This window comes from Falco biarmicus, chromosome 1 (assembly GCF_023638135.1).
Source record: "Falco biarmicus isolate bFalBia1 chromosome 1, bFalBia1.pri, whole genome shotgun sequence".
Lineage (NCBI taxonomy): Eukaryota > Metazoa > Chordata > Aves > Falconiformes > Falconidae > Falco > Falco biarmicus.
In genome coordinates this window covers 4651341-4668901 of record NC_079288.1, presented here as the reverse complement: position 1 = coordinate 4668901, position 17561 = coordinate 4651341, and the positions used below count along the sequence as shown (strand labels likewise).

At 46.5% G+C, this 17561-nt stretch overlaps 1 protein-coding gene across 1 annotated transcript; it reads right to left on the bottom strand.

Moving 5' to 3' along the window:
• Positions 1–1493: 1493 nt before the first annotated feature.
• On the bottom strand, positions 1494–17377 carry CRLF3 (cytokine receptor like factor 3). The gene is made up of 8 exons (XM_056334306.1): positions 17071–17377; positions 14407–14614; positions 12499–12586; positions 11869–12046; positions 10174–10396; positions 9367–9499; positions 4897–5009; positions 1494–4578 (listed from the first exon to the last, which is right to left on the bottom strand). The coding sequence occupies exons 1-8, from the start codon at positions 17191–17193 to the stop codon at positions 4325–4327; spliced, it is 1320 nt and encodes a 439-aa protein (XP_056190281.1). The 5' UTR covers positions 17194–17377; the 3' UTR covers positions 1494–4324.
• Positions 17378–17561: the final 184 nt, after the last annotated feature.

Here is a 17561-nt window from a genome sequence, read left to right as displayed (position 1 = left end):
AATGGTTAATGTTTCAAACAGATTTCACAAGATCCTTAGTTCCTTTGGAACAAAGTTGAAATCGCTGTCAGTTTGTAATGGTGCTTCTCTGGGACTGTAGAGGATGGATGTTCCAGGTACTACAGAACAAAATGAAAAACGAGTGAGGAATCGTGCACTGCTTGGCCAAGTGGTGACTGTTGGATAGCAGACACCGAAAATCTGTTTCCGTGTCAGAACTAACTCAGATACTGGCATACAGGGGGTGTGACAAGCCGGGTCCTGTGAAGTTGACTTCACGCTGCAGCTGTCCTATGCTGTCGTCTCAGAAACTGGCCAGGTTCTTCTAACCCAGCCTTCAGTGTGTTCATGGCAGATTTTAATGGTGTGTTGTATTTGGTGACGATCTTAACAGATCTGTGAACCCCAAGTTGGAACCTAACGTATGACTTGAATATTTAATTCAGTGCATTAAATACTATATTCAAAATCATTAGCTGAATTTAAGTTGTTAACTCTTAAGTGTACGTTGCTTTGAGTGTGTCTTGAATGTAGTTCTTGAGTTTTTTGGGGGTGGGATGTAAAGATTCACTGCCTGGAATGAAGCAGTTGCAAGTAACTCAAACTGTTCTGGTTACTGAAGTAATCACAAAACCAAAACCCCAAACTGTACAGCCCCCCCCCAACCCAGCAATTTCACTTTGAGAATGCAGGAATGACTCTATGGGGGCAGTTTTGACAATATTGTTCAAAGTTAAGTGTTTCTTAATTTGCAGAACAGTTTGGTGCCATCATCAGCCAGTGCTTGAATGAGGGTGTTCCTGTCGGGCCGGATCCTGGTTGTAACTGATCCTATGTGGCTTCACAGTGGAGAAGACGAGTTCCAAATGGAGTAGGTAAGCCTGCCTTCCGTGACTGCTGCCTGCTCTTCTTGGGTTGCTTGATTTGAGAGATGCACCCTCTAGGAGAAATACTCGGCCCCTTACTGTAGAGAAAGTTTGTTTTATGAAGGGTGTATTTATACAAGAAAGCTACCAACTTGGGAGTCTTACTTAAACTTGTTTCACAAGTCATTTTTTCCCTTAAAAGAGACCAAAGGGAACAGGCTGCAGGTAAAGCAGAACTAGGAATTAAGTAAAGCTGTGTGGAAGTTCAACATGGGCTTGACTTCAAGAGGATCAAATACCTTTTACTTCTTGCTTAAGTCATGGTGGCCAAAACCTACTGTTATCTATCGAGGTAAGTAGCATACAGATGTTTTCAACTAATTTTTTAAAAAAAGGAGAATTAGTATTTCTGTCAGCTGCCAGTTAAGATCTGAACTTCAGCTGGGAATCAAATGCACAATTAAGAAACCTGGGGAAAAAATTGTTGAGGACTCCTGAGGGACAGAAAATGAAAAAAATAAAGGGAAAGGCTGCAGTGCTACAGAATATGTTCTCTTATGTTCTTGTTAGAATGCAGTGATACTCAGCTTTGTGCCCCAACCAATAATTTACTGGGCCATACACAGGTGAGGGATAAAACTTTATTTAAAAAAATTCAAATTTCACTTGACACAAGTCTTAGTTGAGGTAAGTGAATGTACTAGCTTAAGAAAACAACTTTAAGGATTGGATTCCATAAGCAGTGAACACTCTTGCTTAGAAGGCTCCAACAGCTAGAGGTGAAAATCTGTAAAGCAGAAGTGTCAAGTCGTCTGTCTAGCTGAACTATTGTGGGAGAACTGAATTGCAACCTTTGCAATTCGAGCCTCTCCTGACTGCATCCTGCACTGCTTGATTACTTGGGTCTCTTATCCTGAGGCTCTTCACCCCTCCCAGGTTTAAAAGGTGCAGCTCTAAGAGGTGGCTGAACAGTACCTAATTTGCAATGTGGACTGCTAGGCTTCTGTTAAGTTAAAAAAACAAAACCAAAACAACAAAAAAACCCTGAAATACCCCCCCCCTTGGCAAGCTGCCCTTGTTGAACATACTGCTAACGACTGAAGTCAGAAAGACAGTTTCTTCTATTGCCATCCTCGGCTCTCGGAGGGAGCAGTGGGGCCTCCCGTGGCCCTTCACAGTCATCTTAAGCTGTTTTGTTTGTATATTGTGAGCAAACTGACGAGGTGTTAGGATCTCTGGAAGTACCTGAATTCAAGGCTTAAGCTGAACTTTTGAAGACGCAAGCACGTATCCTGTGGAATCCACAGTCCGATTAGCCCCTCCCAGAGCCGGTGAAAAGGTACCTGACCTGGCGGTACCTCACAAGTGTACATAGTCACAACTGTAGTTTCCATACGGTAAAAGTACTAAGTTACAACTAGTACCTGACACCTAAGTATCAAAGTAAAATTATCAGCACTAAGTGGAGCAAGATTTAAGCCGGCTGCTAGCTGGAGTGCCAGGCTGACCCTCTAAACAGGCTGATACAGTTTTATCATCTACTGAACCTTCCTGGCTACAGGAAAAGAACCGTATTTTTTAAGTATTGACAATAACACTTCACAAAGGAACACTGGAAGTACAGGACAAGCTAGTATTCTCTTACTTCCTGACTGTGAAATAGTTGAGCTTGAAAAACTGAGAATACTGCAGGCTTTTTCTTGCTAACACTGGATCATCTTACCTGCAGGTCTCCAGTCCTCCTCACTTTGTGTCTGGCAGGAAGTTCCAACCTAGCTCTGCCTTGTGCAAGTTCTTTGCATCCACCTGAATCTACTCACAATTTTTTTTCCTCTTTTAAATGGTAGAAATACCAACAGCCCTTTTCCTCTTCTGAATTCTTGTACCCCTACTAAGGATGCTTGGGGAAAAAAAATGCAGGCAAGATTACTGATCTTTTTGTACCGACAAGGAAAGTATGGGGGTTATTAATCTAATGTAAATTAAGCTCTTTATGCTAGCATAGAGAGCTAATTAGCATGTTGACACCAAAGGAAAAAGGGCAGAATGATTGTCTAGGTTCTATAAAAATACTGCTATTCTGACATGCTAAAATATATTTAATTTTAATTGAATTTGAGGTAAGAACGCCCTCAGTTAACATTATTTCAAAATATTCTTTAACTGCAGTAGTATTGCAACCTTTTGACCAGGAATAGGCTCTCTAAGTTCATTCTAACTTTCAGTTGCTCCTTAGGGGAATTAGTGGTAACTTTATGTAACTTCTGAATTAAACATCAATTAATTCATAATAATCTTTTACCCCATCCTGCTGGGTGGAGGAGAGTGCTAAATTACCACCACCTCTGCCAACAGGGCACCTCAGCCCATCCTCTCCCACGGGGGATCTCCAGCAGCAGCCCCAGCTTGCCCAGGCTGCCTCGTCCGTCCCGACTGCTCGGACCATAAACCCGTACTGTTGCCCATGAGTGCAAGGTGTTCCCCAGTGGCTCGCTGGGATTTCCTGGAATCCTGTACATCACAACAGCACTTCCCTTGTCTCTGTCGTGGGACAACAGAAAGGAGCTTCTTTCCAAGTCTTAGGGGGCTGTGCATGGAATCGTGGCTGCCGATCCGCACATCATGCCTAGGGACTAAATCGCCAGGACTTGCTCTGACACAGGCTACGTGGTGAGTCACAACTAGGGAAGACCTTCGGAGCAGATAAGGACAACCGCCCGACCCTAGGCATTGGTCTGGTTTGAGGCAAGCATCTGCATTAAATTGATGTAAGCATCACCATGCAGCTATTCTGGAAGATATATTCCAAGTGACAACACAGAAAATAGTTCAAGAAATATCTGGAAATAAGGCACTTAAGTGAGACATTAACAGACTGGCTACATATTTAAACAGACATTATGGCTCAGACGTCCTTGCTCTGGAGGAACGAACAGTACCGTGCGTGGAAGAAATGGCTGTTACACGCAGAACCCCCTCTGCATTCACACTATTAAGGCAGCACTGTGTACAAGGAGGCGTAGCAGGACATCACTGCTCTAAATACTTTGATCTTTTTGAGTGGTATAAATAAAACTTTGGTCCCTTACCACCCCTCTAAATGTTTACAGGCTTATTTCACAGAACAGCAGCATTAAGCAAAGTTATTTCTACACAACACACGTACCCTGAGACTAGAGTACAATGAAATACTGACAAAAATCAAGTCTGGAGGAAAAAGGGGAAAGGTCTTACGAACTGCTTAAATTACTTTGCCTACACAAATGCCTGCTTCTAACTTTTTCCAGAGTAACAAATCCAATGTTTCACAATTGTTTTTTTTACATGAATCCAGTAGGAAATACAATATAGTGGAGTTCAAGTAGTATAAAGACAGTTTTTGTTAACAGGTTGTTGATGTTGAACAGCTGGAAACCCAGGTTTTAACATTACCCTTTATGAAATCTGCTTGCTTTCTGCTAGAACACCAAAACTTTCCAGCCTGGGTATGAAAACGAGCATCCAAAATACAAAGAGCCACAACACTGATCAAGTACCCAGTCAAAGACCACTTCTCTGTTGTTAGAGCTAATGGTTACTCGAAGCTTGACATTTCCCCCCTCGGTGCCAGAAGGCCCTAACTGTACAACTTCCATGTCAAATGTCACAGTCGATCCAGAAGTTACGGCAGGCAGCTGGTTTGTCATCTCTTTTCCATTTACAAATACTGCCCCTGAAATAGTCAAGACATCAAATATTATTTCTCACTTTCTGTACACACTAACATGCAATACTGTGTCTCCCTGTTTTCTTGCAGGCACAAGAAAGGGGAAGCAGCATTCCTTTTTGTCACATCGGAGGCGACAGTAACCGCAAGCCAGAAAAGGAGATCCATAATCTCACCAAAGATTTTAACTGCACAAGCCATACGTACGTAAAAGGTGGGTGAAGTTGTTCATATGTGATCCAGGGATACAAAGAACCAGGGGCTATGGCTTTTCGGAAAGAAAAAAAAAAAATCACATCCTTCAATTATGTGATAGAGACTCACCATTGGTGCTAATGCACACCGCTTTATCGCGCTGCAGGGAATCGTAGCCATTCTGCTGCTCCACACACACACCCAGGCTGTCTCGTCTGTCTGGCTGTCCCACGGTTTCAATTCTACCAAGCAAATAGTTAAGTCAGACCCTGAAGGTTTAAATCAAAACATACAATGAAATCCAGGCAGTAATACCCTGCCACACCAGACCTCTGTACTGCGCTCCAGCGCTTTCAGCAAATTCCTCCAACCTTTTGGGGAGATCCCTGTTGCATGACCAGAAGTCCTACCAGCTTTCCCAACACTCCACACAGCAGTGCTCTATTCATCTGTATAAAACACGAATCTGCTTCCTGCAAACCTTCATTGCTATTTAATAAAATTACTCGCTGTCACAGCTTAGTTATCTGAAATAAATTTCAGTTATCTGAAGCAACCACTACACACCAAGCTAGAACCATCTATACCAGGTTACTGGTCCACATCGTGTTTTATGGGGAGACGGCTGTAGTTTCAGCAAGTATTTAGTAAGGATGACTCAAACGGATTTTTCTGAGCCCTGCCATGTTCTGCTGTAAAGGGGTGGGGGTGGAAGGCTGATGTGTTTGGGTGGGTGTGGTGGTGTTTTGGTTTGGTGTTTTTAATAAATCAGCTTGGTACAAATGTGTATTAAAAGCAGGAACACTTTTTAGTCTGGCTTCTGCTCAGCTGCATTTAGGATTTTGGTCCTGGGAAAGAATCTCCAAAGAAAAAGCAAACAAGTTGTGCAAACAACCGGGGAGGGCAGTTCCCTCCCGGCCCTAGCAGCTGAGCGGGGCTGCACGGTTTGTACCCTGGAGGGCTCTTCTGTATTTGAGTCCTTTCTCTTGTACTGCCACCTCAGAGGTGCTAAATCAGGGAGTGAGCAGAGTGCCTCGGCAAACTGATGGTCTTTCCTAGAAAGTAAAACTGGTTATTTTCAGCTTGAGAGTAACAGCAGTAACTGATACATGGTTGTTGCCAAACAGCAGAAAGTCTCTGGTGGAAGCTTTTTAAGAACTGCAGATTACACTGTAGACTGGCACATGATGGGTTAATTCTTTCAAAAGGGAAGATAAAATTGGAACCATGTTTTACTTTTGCACTCCATTAGGTTTTTCAGTCCCCTGGGGACGTCACTAAGATAGCAGAAGCCTTGCACTGTAAAGCAAAGCAAAAACCCTAAATTTAATTATCCAAGAACCTTTTAGTTTTGAAGTGACCACCATGTTTTCCTAAAACAGCTTTAAATGAGATTTCAAATTGATTTTGGTGCTCTGCTTTAGATTTTAAACTTAGAGTTACTGCTGAAGCTTTATAAACAGCTATTTATCTGCAAACTGTGCATACAGCAACATTAATTCATTCCATCCCTAGTCAAGGGAGTGTTTCTTGACTTTTGGGTTGGTAATAAGCGTTTGTACAGTCACAGGAATGACCAAAAATGCATCATTCTAAACCCATTAAAAAGTAGGAATTCTATCATGTCAATCTGTATCCACACTGCCTTCCTCGTTTCTACAGACCTCTTCTGCAAAGCACTGTCAAGGCAGCCTGGATGGGCAGAAGTAGGAAGAAAAACACCAGACTAGCAGCAGGACAGTGAACGCTGGAGGTAGGAGCAACAGCACACCCGGAGTGGGAGTGTTTACACAGGAGTCAGTCAGTCCACGCTGAATCAGGACCAGCTGAGGGGGTTTAGGTTCAGCGCTCTTGGTGGTGTCCACGCTGAATCAGGCCACATTTCTGTGTACGTCTGTACTCCTCACACCCAGGCTTCCCAGCGTCAGGGCTCCCCTTGCTACATCGCTGCCCCTACTCCCAGGAGCAGGCTGGGCTGCACGCTAACGCGCGGTAGGAAAGAGCCAAACCTTCCCTGCAGCACACCGAGGCAGCACCACCCGCATGCCCCAGGCACCGGCTGAGCTGTGATGCTGCAGCAGCCTGCCTCCCCTCGCTCTGCCTCCCCTCGCTCTGCCTCCCCTCGCTCTGCCTCCCCTCGCTCTGCCTCCCCTCGCTCTGCCTCCCCTCGCTCTGCCTCCCCTCGCTCTGCCTCCCCTCGCTCTGCCTCCCCTCGCTCTGCCTCCCCTCGCTCTGCCTCCCCTCGCTCTGCCTCCCCTCGCTCTGCCTCCCCTCGCTCTGCCTCCCCTCGCTCTGCCTCCCCTCGCTCTGCCTCCCCTCGCTCTGCCTCCCCTCGCTCTGCCTCCCCTCGCTCTGCCTCCCCTCGCTCTGCCTCCCCTCGCTCTGCCTCCCCTCGCTCTGCCTCCCCTCGCTCTGCCTCCCCTCGCTCTGCCTCGGCAAGAGGGGCAGGACTGGCACAGATCACCGTTCCTCTCCTTACCAGGTTTTGATTTTTCAGCAATCACTAACCAGCCCAAGTACCGCACAGAGTATCCCTGCACAACCTCCTAAGCTTCCTTTACTAGGCTGATTTTCCCCATCACATTAACAAAGTTATTCTCCAGCCTCTATGATCCCTGGACTTAAAATTTTTAAAAGCCCACTGAATGTGTGGTGGGACACTGCTCCCATCCCTCCTCACCACTTCCAGTGCTGCAGAACAAAACCTTGCCTCTCACTGCAGCACACAGATGCTGAACTAGTTCAGCTGCCACCAGTTTCCCTTTGTCTCAGAGCACAGAGAGGTAACTCCGTGGGTGATCAGACGTGCTTCCTTTCTAGTAGCGGCCAGTAGAGCTGTGGTGGCTTCCTGACAAAGTCAGAATGATCTTCATAGGCCATCTGCTGGATGAGCCCAAATCCCAGCCTGGCCAGACTGACCGTGGCTCCCCTCTGCAAGCAAAAGCTTTAGGGATGGCTGCAGAGCAGGTCACTGCAGGAATGTTCCCTTTTCTAAGGGCAGCTCCCCAAAGGCTGCAAAGAAACAGAATGAGTCTTGACTTAAAGCAATATTTTCCTACAGCTTGTCCAAATGCCTCACCCCAGAGGAAAACTGCAGTAGTTTATCTTTAAAAAGCTGGTACAAAGCATTGCATTTACGGCAGCTTCACTTTTCACCGATGAGCTATGCCTGTGTCCTGAACGTACAAGAAGAATACAAAGCTGCTTCACAAACTTCACAAACATCTGTAACGTGAACCTTGCTTATTTGGTTCGCTCAGCCAGCCACTTCTCCCCTTCTGAATACACTTCTGTTTCAACAGATGGAGAAAGCCAAGTACCACATCTCCCTGCTCGGGAAAATCTCACACACACACTTTCAAACAAGGAGCTGCTCATGGACCTTGAAAGAGGAACAATCAAATTTTGAGGTTGTCTTCAGTCTTAAGATTAATGTCATTATAGTTCTTGTGGACACGTGCTTCTTAATGCTCTGCCATCCTGAAACAATCTCCTCTTGGAGAGGAGTCCACATTACCAAAATGTAAAGCAAAAGATTTTCATGTGCTACCAATAAAAAAAGATAAAAGGCATTGGTCTGAAAAAGAACCAAGGGAAACCTCGAAGTTCTGCCTTTAATTTCACAGGCATTTCTGAGCCAAGAGATGTTAAATCTAGCAACAGATTCCAAATGAAAGCTTTGGATCTTTTTATCCCGTCTCAGACAGGGCAACTGAATACATCTTCCTACTACAACCATCTAAAGTTAATTCATTACCAGGAAGGGAGAAATGAAACACCACGGAGTAAGTTACAGAAATACCACGAATAGCCCCCTTAAATTGCCTTTGAGGGTTGCCTACTGTACAGCAAGTTGTTTTATTTAACCAGGGAAAGATGGAATAAAGCTTCAGAGTCTCTGAGGTCTGTAATTACAGCTGACATATCCACAAGGACATTCCTCATACCCTGTTAAACAGCATCATCTCAGGGACAGGACTACAGGCAGCAAAGCTGCCAAAGTTTCTAATCGCGTTCTGTGTGAAATGGAAAGCTTGAACTTCACAAGATCTCTTCTCCACTCAGGATTTTCTAATGCCAGTTTCAAGCAGTAGTCTGATCAGCCCTAATTATCTCAGTTAAAGACATCAGTGCCAGACTGTCCCAACAGCACATACAGTATCTTCATGTCCAAAGCCTTCAGAGCTCACGGACAGTCTGGGAAGGAAAGCACCCCCCGACCCCAGGTTAGAAAGAATCAATGTCGAGCCTCCACTGACTGCTGAGTGGCCAGTAACAGCTGCTACAGAACCTGAGGAAGTTCAGCATTCCACAGGCTTGCTCAGCATGGGCTAGGGCTCTATTTTACCATCCCTCAGGAGTTCACTCATCTCTGTTTTAGATAGGAGCGGGTCCTACAAAAACAGCAGGTGTTTTCCTAAAGAGCCAGGAGGTAGGAGCACAGAGAAGGAAGCTCAGACTTCACACAGACACGCTACCTCGACTAGGGCTGAGCTGGTGTAAAACTCCAACATGCATCATGACTCAGGTTTATGTACAATTCAGGTGTAATTGCTCACAGGAGACGCACCAGAGAACAGTTTCCCAGAAAGTACTTGCCTGAATGTTAATGTCTGCCCACAGAAGTAGGTGGGAGCTTTGGAGTAGAGCACACCACATGACTGAGAGTCGTTTCGAAGCGCTATGTTTCTTCGACTGCTCAAGCTGTAACCCTCCAAACCAGCTGTCCATTCTTCAAAAAAGAAAACAAAAAAAGCATGAAAAGTATAAACCTCAACTCAACTAGCTGCTGTCTGTGCAAAATCAAACCAGTCGCAACGTCCACTCAGTGTGCCTCATAAGAAGGTTAAGCCACATTAAGAACGGTCTGGTTTTGCCACCTTCTGACGGAGAGTTTTCTTTTTCAAATAATTTGCAATTACATAAAGTGTTTCCCAGTTCACAGATTCACCAGCAGTTCACTCTGTGTGATCCCTGTGAAGTCGTATTGTAGGCAAAGGAAAACCTTCATTACCCATTGCCCTTAAAAATGTGCAAGCAAAGAGAAAATTTAGGGGTTTCTTTCTCTAAGAGCTTGTTGTAAGACTGTAACTCATCAAAATCTCTTAGGTAAGGGTGAGGGAGAAGGAAAAAAATGCTTCACTTCTGGCTCATCGACGCTTTCCGAGGCTAAGCAGTGAGGTACCTGCTGGAAAGGCGTACAATCCGTCCCTCACACTAGGAAGCAAAGAATAAACTGCAGGATGAAAGGATAATCCATCACACATTACACACACACATCATAGCTAAGGACACCCCGTCACCACACAAAAAGCAGCTCCGTGAGTCATTCAGCTATAAACCCTCAGGAGGCTGCACTGATGGCACAGGTTTAAAGGTGAAGATGACCTGCAATGAAACCAGTACCGTGGGGAACCAGCGTGGTGCAGCCGATCTGAGGAACACTCCATGGACTCCACTCCTGCCGTCCATCTCCTCGGGCACAGACTCTGAACTGGTAATCGACATTTGGATCAATATGCAGCACTATGAACTCTGTCTCCGAGCCGACGTACGCATCTTCAAATTGATTGGCAGTACCCTTACGATATTGCAGCCGGTAATCTTGTGGTATGAAGTCATCATCCACCTAGAGAAACATTGATCGCATTAATAAAGGTCTGCTATTTTTTTCTTTTGCCTCTGAAGTGGCATGTATTAGGACAGTACTGCAGGCTGTAATCAAAGGTGATTCAGAGTCACAAGGTAGGAAAGAGCTGAAAGCATGCCTTATAGAAAATAAAATCAGTGTCTGAACCAACTAAAACAAAAAGAAGTACAAGAATTATTCGATTACAGTTTGAAAATATCTCTAGGAGAAGAAACATTCAATCTAGCAGAGAGATAACAAGATCCTTCAGCCAAAAGCTGAAGATAAATTTGCAGAAGAAATTCAGTGCCAGTTTTCATCACTCACTGTTACCCTTCATAAACTGTTCCAGGGAATAACTTCCAATTCTTTGATATCTCTAAGTCAAAAGAGATTCCCTCCCTCCACCATCACCACCAGAAAAGCTCTACTGTCCCCCAAGCATGACTGAGTTCAGGGAACTACTCTACAGCACAGAAGATCAGACTACATGTGACAATAGTGCCTGTGGGTTTATAATCCGAGTCCACATCCTTTACCAGGTAAAGGTGGCTGAGCAATGGCTAGCTGTTCTGAGAACAACAAAACGTTGTTTAATGCTGCCAAGGAGTGTAGAGCTGCCCAACAACTAAACCACGGGAGCACAGCAGTGATTTACTCAAAAACAGATTTTGTGCATTGAAGAGACCAGCCACGTGACTAGCTAATGCCAATATTAAAATATTTTCTCTTTCTGTCCACTCCCTAAGAAAACAAACATGTTTAGGGGTAAAAGCGTAACAGAACGGGTTCAGCCTCATCCTGGGTCTGCTAATGCGTCTTCACAGGGAAGAAAAGCGTCACCCCAGCAATGAAGTTCAGTCTCGCCGAGAGTGTTTGGCTGTTACTGCTACACACACAAACCACTCGCTTCCAGAGCACAAGTGCTACGTGTGAATCACCTCTGTCAGGAACACACGCACCAGGCTTTCTTGGTCTTGTTTGTACAACAGCATCACAGGTAAGATTACGCTCTTGTATTTATTTGTTTAGTGGGAAGAGTATATGAAGTTGTTTCCTGCTTGTCCAGTACCTGGCACTTGCTTAAGCGTGGGAAGCAGGGGTAGCAGCGTTTTCAGCTGCCTCTCCTGACTTTTCCCCATACGCAGAGAAAGAGACTGTGAGGCAGAGGTCAATTAGTGTCTGCTCTTTCTGCCTGCAGATGGGAGCAGGGAGAGTCCAACAGCAAGAGTCTAACACACAAGTGTCACCGGCAGGCAGACACAAACTCCAGCACCAACCACAACATCACTAGATTACCTTGCCTTTAGATGAGGCCATCACCATAAAAATATCTTCTAAAGCTTCTAACCTACACACTGGCGTGGACTGTCCTTTGAAAGCAGTAAAGAGTCCAGAATGAAAGTGGCTTTTTCAGTTTTTATCAACAAAACTGCAGTCTGAATGGTTTTCACCCAGGATATTTTACCTACCTTACACCATCGGACTAAAATACCTCCAGGCTTCTCAACAAATTCCTCTAGCTGTACAGGTGGGCGAGATGCCACAGTTCCATGTCTGAATATTTGATTTTTCAATATAGTAAGAAGGCAATCATCCAACTGGGCAGATAAACAAGGCACGTCAACCAAGGAGGGCACTTCTGGTAAGCTGAGAAAGGAAAGTTTGCTGTAATGAGAGGGGCAAACTTCTACAAGTTTGTATTTTGTCCATACACTTGCATCCATGCAGATTTGAAAAGAGAGAACAGCTGCAGAAATTGGCGTGTGCATTTCAAACTTAAAAGACTCAGAAAACATTGTGTTTTGGCCCTAACCAGACTGTCTGTTTCTCAGTAAATACTCCGAAATACAAGCTGTTCCACAAGGAGAGGTTTCATCATTCACAAATAGAGTCTATATTTCTCCAGAACATATGGAGGTTGCAAGCTACTCCATTCTGTGACTGCCAGCCCCAAGGAAAGTCTGTGAAACAAACAGGACAATAATACCTCAAATAAAACTTTTCAGGCAATGGAGCAGAAGGCTTTTGTTTCAAAGAAGAAAAGATTCCCTATACAAGAAAAACACGTGCCGCTGCCTCAGATCACCTCAGTATCTTACCTATCTAGCTGAATATGTAAAGCTTTTTTTGTAAAGCTGCAAAGTTTCTCATTCTGTTGTCCCACATCTCCGTGGACTGCACTCTCTCCTGGAATCAAATGGTAAAAATATTCCTAATGAGACAACGTCCAAGCAAGGCATTCTTTGCTTCAAAGAATAACCAGTTCTGACACGAACAACCAATTAAACATGAAGCATTCTCAGCACTTTTGCTAGACTCTTAGCTAGAAAAATACAATTATAGTTGACAATATAAAGTCTATCTAGCAACTTTTGAAGCTCTCAAAGCTTCCCGTAGACACACCCATAACCGATGTAATAATTTGCCTCAGGTCCCAGGCAGTAGCAGAACTGGGGTGACATGCCAGAAATCAGGACTATTAATCTCTTCCTCCACCTGCTTTACAGGAAGAGAAAAGCAAAGCACGTTTACTGAGCAGAAAACAAAAAAGCAGAAGCATAAAAGCAAAAAATAATTTCAACCATTGTTCTGTTTGCTACAATGTAAATGGTAACTACTGTTGTAATGAAGGAAATAATCCATGCATTGAAGTACAGAGATAAGTAGAAATCTTGTCATAAACTTTCCGTATAAAGTAGCATCCCACACCTCAGCTTACAGAGACATAGGCTCCGTCCTCCTATCTGATGACTTTATGGTAATTTACAACATGAGCAAGCTCAGCCCTTTTCCAAATGGAGGATTACAAACGTTACAAATCTCTAAAGAAAAGCATACGTCATAACTGGCAGCAGGAGATTTAATAACCATGGAGGCTTAACTCCTTTCTGACTCAGATGCAATGTCTGCTCATTTTGACGCCACCACTTAGCGATGCCGCCGCTACAGCGGGAACGGTGACCAGTGCACAGCTAATCAGGTTCTCAAGAGATCCAACAGAAACAGCGTGTATAACACAGGCAATCTTTGCCACCACCTTGTAATTCAGTAACTTGAAACTTAAACACAAGGTGACTACCACCTGTCCCAGAGGCTGTGGTGCTAGATAAAGACCCCAACAAATTAACTGTTAACCACTGTTGGTACTCCTGTGAACAGGAGGCGTGCAGCTAGTAAGCTTTCAGTGCGATGCTCGCGCCCGAGTGGAAGCCGGTAGATTCCCTCCCTGTGGGAGTCTGCTCAATGCACTGTATTTCACAAAACCGAGCTCATGTTTTGAAAGAAAGTTAAAGTTGAGACATGAGAACAATGCAAGGAAACTGCCAACATATTCATGGCTCAGACATGCTCCCAGTAGGTTCTCCAGTGTGGGGAAAACAGTCAGGAGTGACATTCCTTTCTGGCTAGGTATTTAGCATCAGTAGGGTATAAAGTGGCCCTTATGGTGATATTCCACGCGTCCATTTTTGTCCGCATCGTCCTCAGACTTTTTTGAGAAGTTTTCCCTATAGAGCGGCCATTTCATTCCTTATGTTCCACATCAACAGTGAACATAATCGCATCTATCATCAAAGATAACCTGTTTACTTCAGCTGCTATTCCACTAAGACACAAATAACTTCCTTCAACTAACAGAGATGTTCTGTTATTATGGTACCCAAGATGTACTTTATTTCAAAGGAGCCTGACATAACCCCTCCTAGCGTGGAGGGTACAGAACATCTCTGTAGTGAGGCATTTCCAAAGCAGGTATTTCTTGCCCTTAAGGAGAGGCTACGCTGATAGAGGTACACCCTAGGATCAGAGCAAAATACTAAAATACAAACTTGGAGGAGATACTATTGATCAGCTCTATACGACAACTACTCAACTTTAACTTTTTCTTAACATCTGGTTTGAAAGAAGTCCAAAATGAGCCAAATATGCTGATCATAACAGGAATATCCCAGACATTGAGACACCCACTGGAAAGCAGAGCTAAGACTTAGTATCAGGACCTGCCTTACCTTCGCGGAGCAAATCATCGGCTGTACTGACTCCGTGCTCTATTAGTTTCTGGCATTCATCCAAGGGTTTGATGCTCTCTTGTTCGATAGCATCTACTTCCTGCAGCAGTGACATTAGTCGCTCATCCAACAGCTTCTTTAGGGTCCCTTTCAAATCGTTAAAATGCTGCTCGAGTACATCTCTGGTCAGCGTTGCACTTTCTCTGATCTAAATTCAGGTAATGGGAAAGAAGGATTCAGGAAAAAGGCAAATGCCATGCACATCTTTTATTTTTCTGAACCACCTCAATTGTATCTGCTGGAGAAAAGCTGCATGTGAAGGCAGCTTTAAAAAAGGACCACTAGCAGTTAACAAACCAGTGCAGTCATTTCTAATACATGTACAGTGGGGAAGGAGGCAAAGAAAACTAGCCCGGACAAGGGGAAGAGCATATTAACTAAGCAAAATACAAACTGGGTTATGTGTACTTTACTCGACAAATTTTTCTGGTCAGAAAAGTCCAAATGCTGTGCAGGCCTTCTCCCCACCGTCCCTCAAAACTGCTGGAATCCAGTTCAAAACCCATTCTGCCATCATATACAGGTAATCCTTGTTGGAAAGAAGAAGATACCAGGCTTTTAGAAGACTATCTAGGAGCACTTTTCCAGGCCCTATCACTTCACTGGATTTTTAAAATCCTCTTAAAGCTACTTTCTTTTCATTATTTTTGTTTTCCAGTCACCTCTGATTTGTCTGTGCTCCAGGGTTACAGGGCAGGGTGAACAGCAAGTCTGTTTTGATTCTAGAAGAACCAGACCACAGAAGGTTTTGTAAGCGCTTATTAAAATGTCTGCAAACTTGCTGAATCTGACTTTTAGGGAAGAAAATGCATTTGAACACCCCTGAGCTAAAGATGCAGAAGTCAAAAGTAAACATCTCCCTTCGAACAACTTTTTTTTTTTCCTAAGTCACACACACAAGGAAATGCTGCAACAAGCACACAGCCTTACATATAATTTCAAGATCTTTAGAAGGCCTTACATATAATTTCAAGATCTTTAGAAGTTACAGATAACCAACACAGGATGTTCTCTGGTTAGGTAAAATAAATTTCCTCTTCAAGTAATATTCATGAACCTCTGCAGCTGCCACACAGCTCCGTTTCCCTTCTCTTGTTATTTTAACGCTTCAGAAAAAAGGAAGTATTTCGCTTTGTGAAGGGGTGGGGCGGAGGAAGACAGAACAGTCACTTCTCTAAGCCCATTACCTCCGTTACAGGCAGATACACATCCCAGTCAACCTCAGCACTACAGACATCACTAGCTACGCAGAAGAGGAAATGCAAGTCCCAGAATACGCACAGAGCGGCGTGAAGTTTTTTGAAAACCGTGTCACATTGGTCTAAAAGAAAAGGATGCAACAGAAGTGATCTAAAGTGCTTTTCCTATCACATCGGCCCACTGGTCCCCAAATAATAAAAGCTCCGCAATCTGATCCCCAGTCTAAGACACTGAGCACTTCGGGACACAGGGAATTCTTGGCTGTGTTCTTTGTGAACCAAATAGTGGTCCTGAAGATGGAAAGAGAGAAACAGAAACATGCACACAAGCAAAGGAATCCCCCCCAAGAGGGGAAAGAAAGAAAGGTAAGCTAACCGAGCACCCACAGCCACCATGGAAGGACAAACTGGGTCCCTCTCAGCACAGTCCGAGTTATTGCCAGCACCTTCCGATTAAAGACAGCCATGACCAATTCATTTTCTTAAGCAGCCTGTGGTTTTGAAGATGACTAATTTAATGTATAGTGATTGCCCGCACTCACTCAGCAGCAGGACGCTAACCTAGGAGATCTATAGCAGATTTCTAAGCTAATGGAATCTGCTTCAGAAAAATTATCAGGTCACCACAGCAACATTTTCTGAGTTTGGTTTTGCTGGTTTTGGTTTTTTATTTAACCCTCGCAGACTTGAATCAAAGATAGCAAGGCACTGGTTCCAATCTGCAAAATGGGAAATGCTTAGAGGGTGGCTTAGCAGAGAAGTGAGTCCTTCACAGGGCTCGGTGCAGCATCGCTACCACATCTGCCTATCTCGGCGTGCACCTTCAGGCGGAGCGGGTGGGTTACCAGGGCCAGCAAACGCCCGGCTCCAGCGCACAGCTGCAGAAACCAGCAAACCTGGAATGCTGGCAACACCAGTACGTGACCCACGGGGCTCGGTGCATGGGGACGGCAGCCGAAGCGCCGGTGCTGTGAGGTGCCAGGGCAGGGCGGCCGGCGCGACGCTCCCTGCGAACTGAGGCTCAGCGCCTCTGGACACCCGTGTCCCCGCCCGGGCCACCCCCCGCCCCCAGGGACTCAGGCTCGCTACAAACACGGCGCAGCGCACGCCCCCCTCCCCCTGGTGCCCCCGGCCCTGCCCAGCCCCAGCGGCCCCGGCCCCCCCCGGCCCGGCGGGGCCCCCGCCAGCCCGACCCCGCTCCCGCCGCTGCTCCGCGACCCCGCGGCTCTGGAGGAAAAGGCGGGTGAGGGGCGCAGGAGCGGGGCCCGCCGCTGGCCCGGGAGCCCCGGCCCGCCCGGGAGCCGCCTCAGGGGGAGCCCCGGCCCCGCCGCGCCGGCCGGGAGGGGCGGCAGCCACGACGCCTCCCGGCCCCTCGTCCCCGAGCGCCCCCGCCCCGCATCCCCACCTGCTTCCGCGCCTGGTGCAGCCCCCGCAGCCGCTGCTCCAGCTCCCGCCGGTAGCTCCGCGCCGCCTCGATGCATTCCCGAGCCTCCTGCAAGAGGAGCCGCACCTCTGCCTCGGCCTCCATGGGCAGCCGCGGCGGCGACGCGGCCGGCGGGGCGGAGCAGCAGGCGGGCCTGGCCCCCGGAAGGGCCGCGGGGCGGGGCGGGAAGCGCGGCGGGGAGCGGTAGCCCCGTGCCGGCGGCGGGGCGGCACCGGCCTGCGGAGCGGCGGGACGCAGGCGGGCGCAGCCCCCGCCCCGGGCCGCCTCAGCGCGCCGCCGGCCCCCCTGGCGGGCTGGGCCCCTCCCGCGCCCCGCCCCGCAGCGCGAAACCCGAGTGACGGCGGCGGCGGCGGAGCGCGGCGGGGGCGTGGCCGCGGTGGCACGTGATCCGGCCCGCGGAGAAGGGGCGGGGTGGGCGCCTGCGCACGCGCGTCACGTGACGGCAGAAAGCG

What these genes read in the sequence shown, in the direction of transcription:
- CRLF3 (XM_056334306.1), bottom strand. Translation starts at nt 17,193, where the DNA reads ATGGAGGCCGAGGCAGAGGTGCGGCTCCTCTTGCAGGAGGCTCGGGAA. An exon ending in CGATGATTTGCTCCGCGAAG is followed by an intron (nt 12,587 to 14,406) that starts GTAAGGCAGGTC and finishes ATTTGATTCCAG; the next exon opens with GAGAGAGTGCAGTCCACGGA. An exon ending in TTTTAGTCCGATGGTGTAAG is followed by an intron (nt 10,397 to 11,868) that starts GTAGGTAAAATA and finishes ATGTTTCTCTAG; the next exon opens with GTGGATGATGACTTCATACC.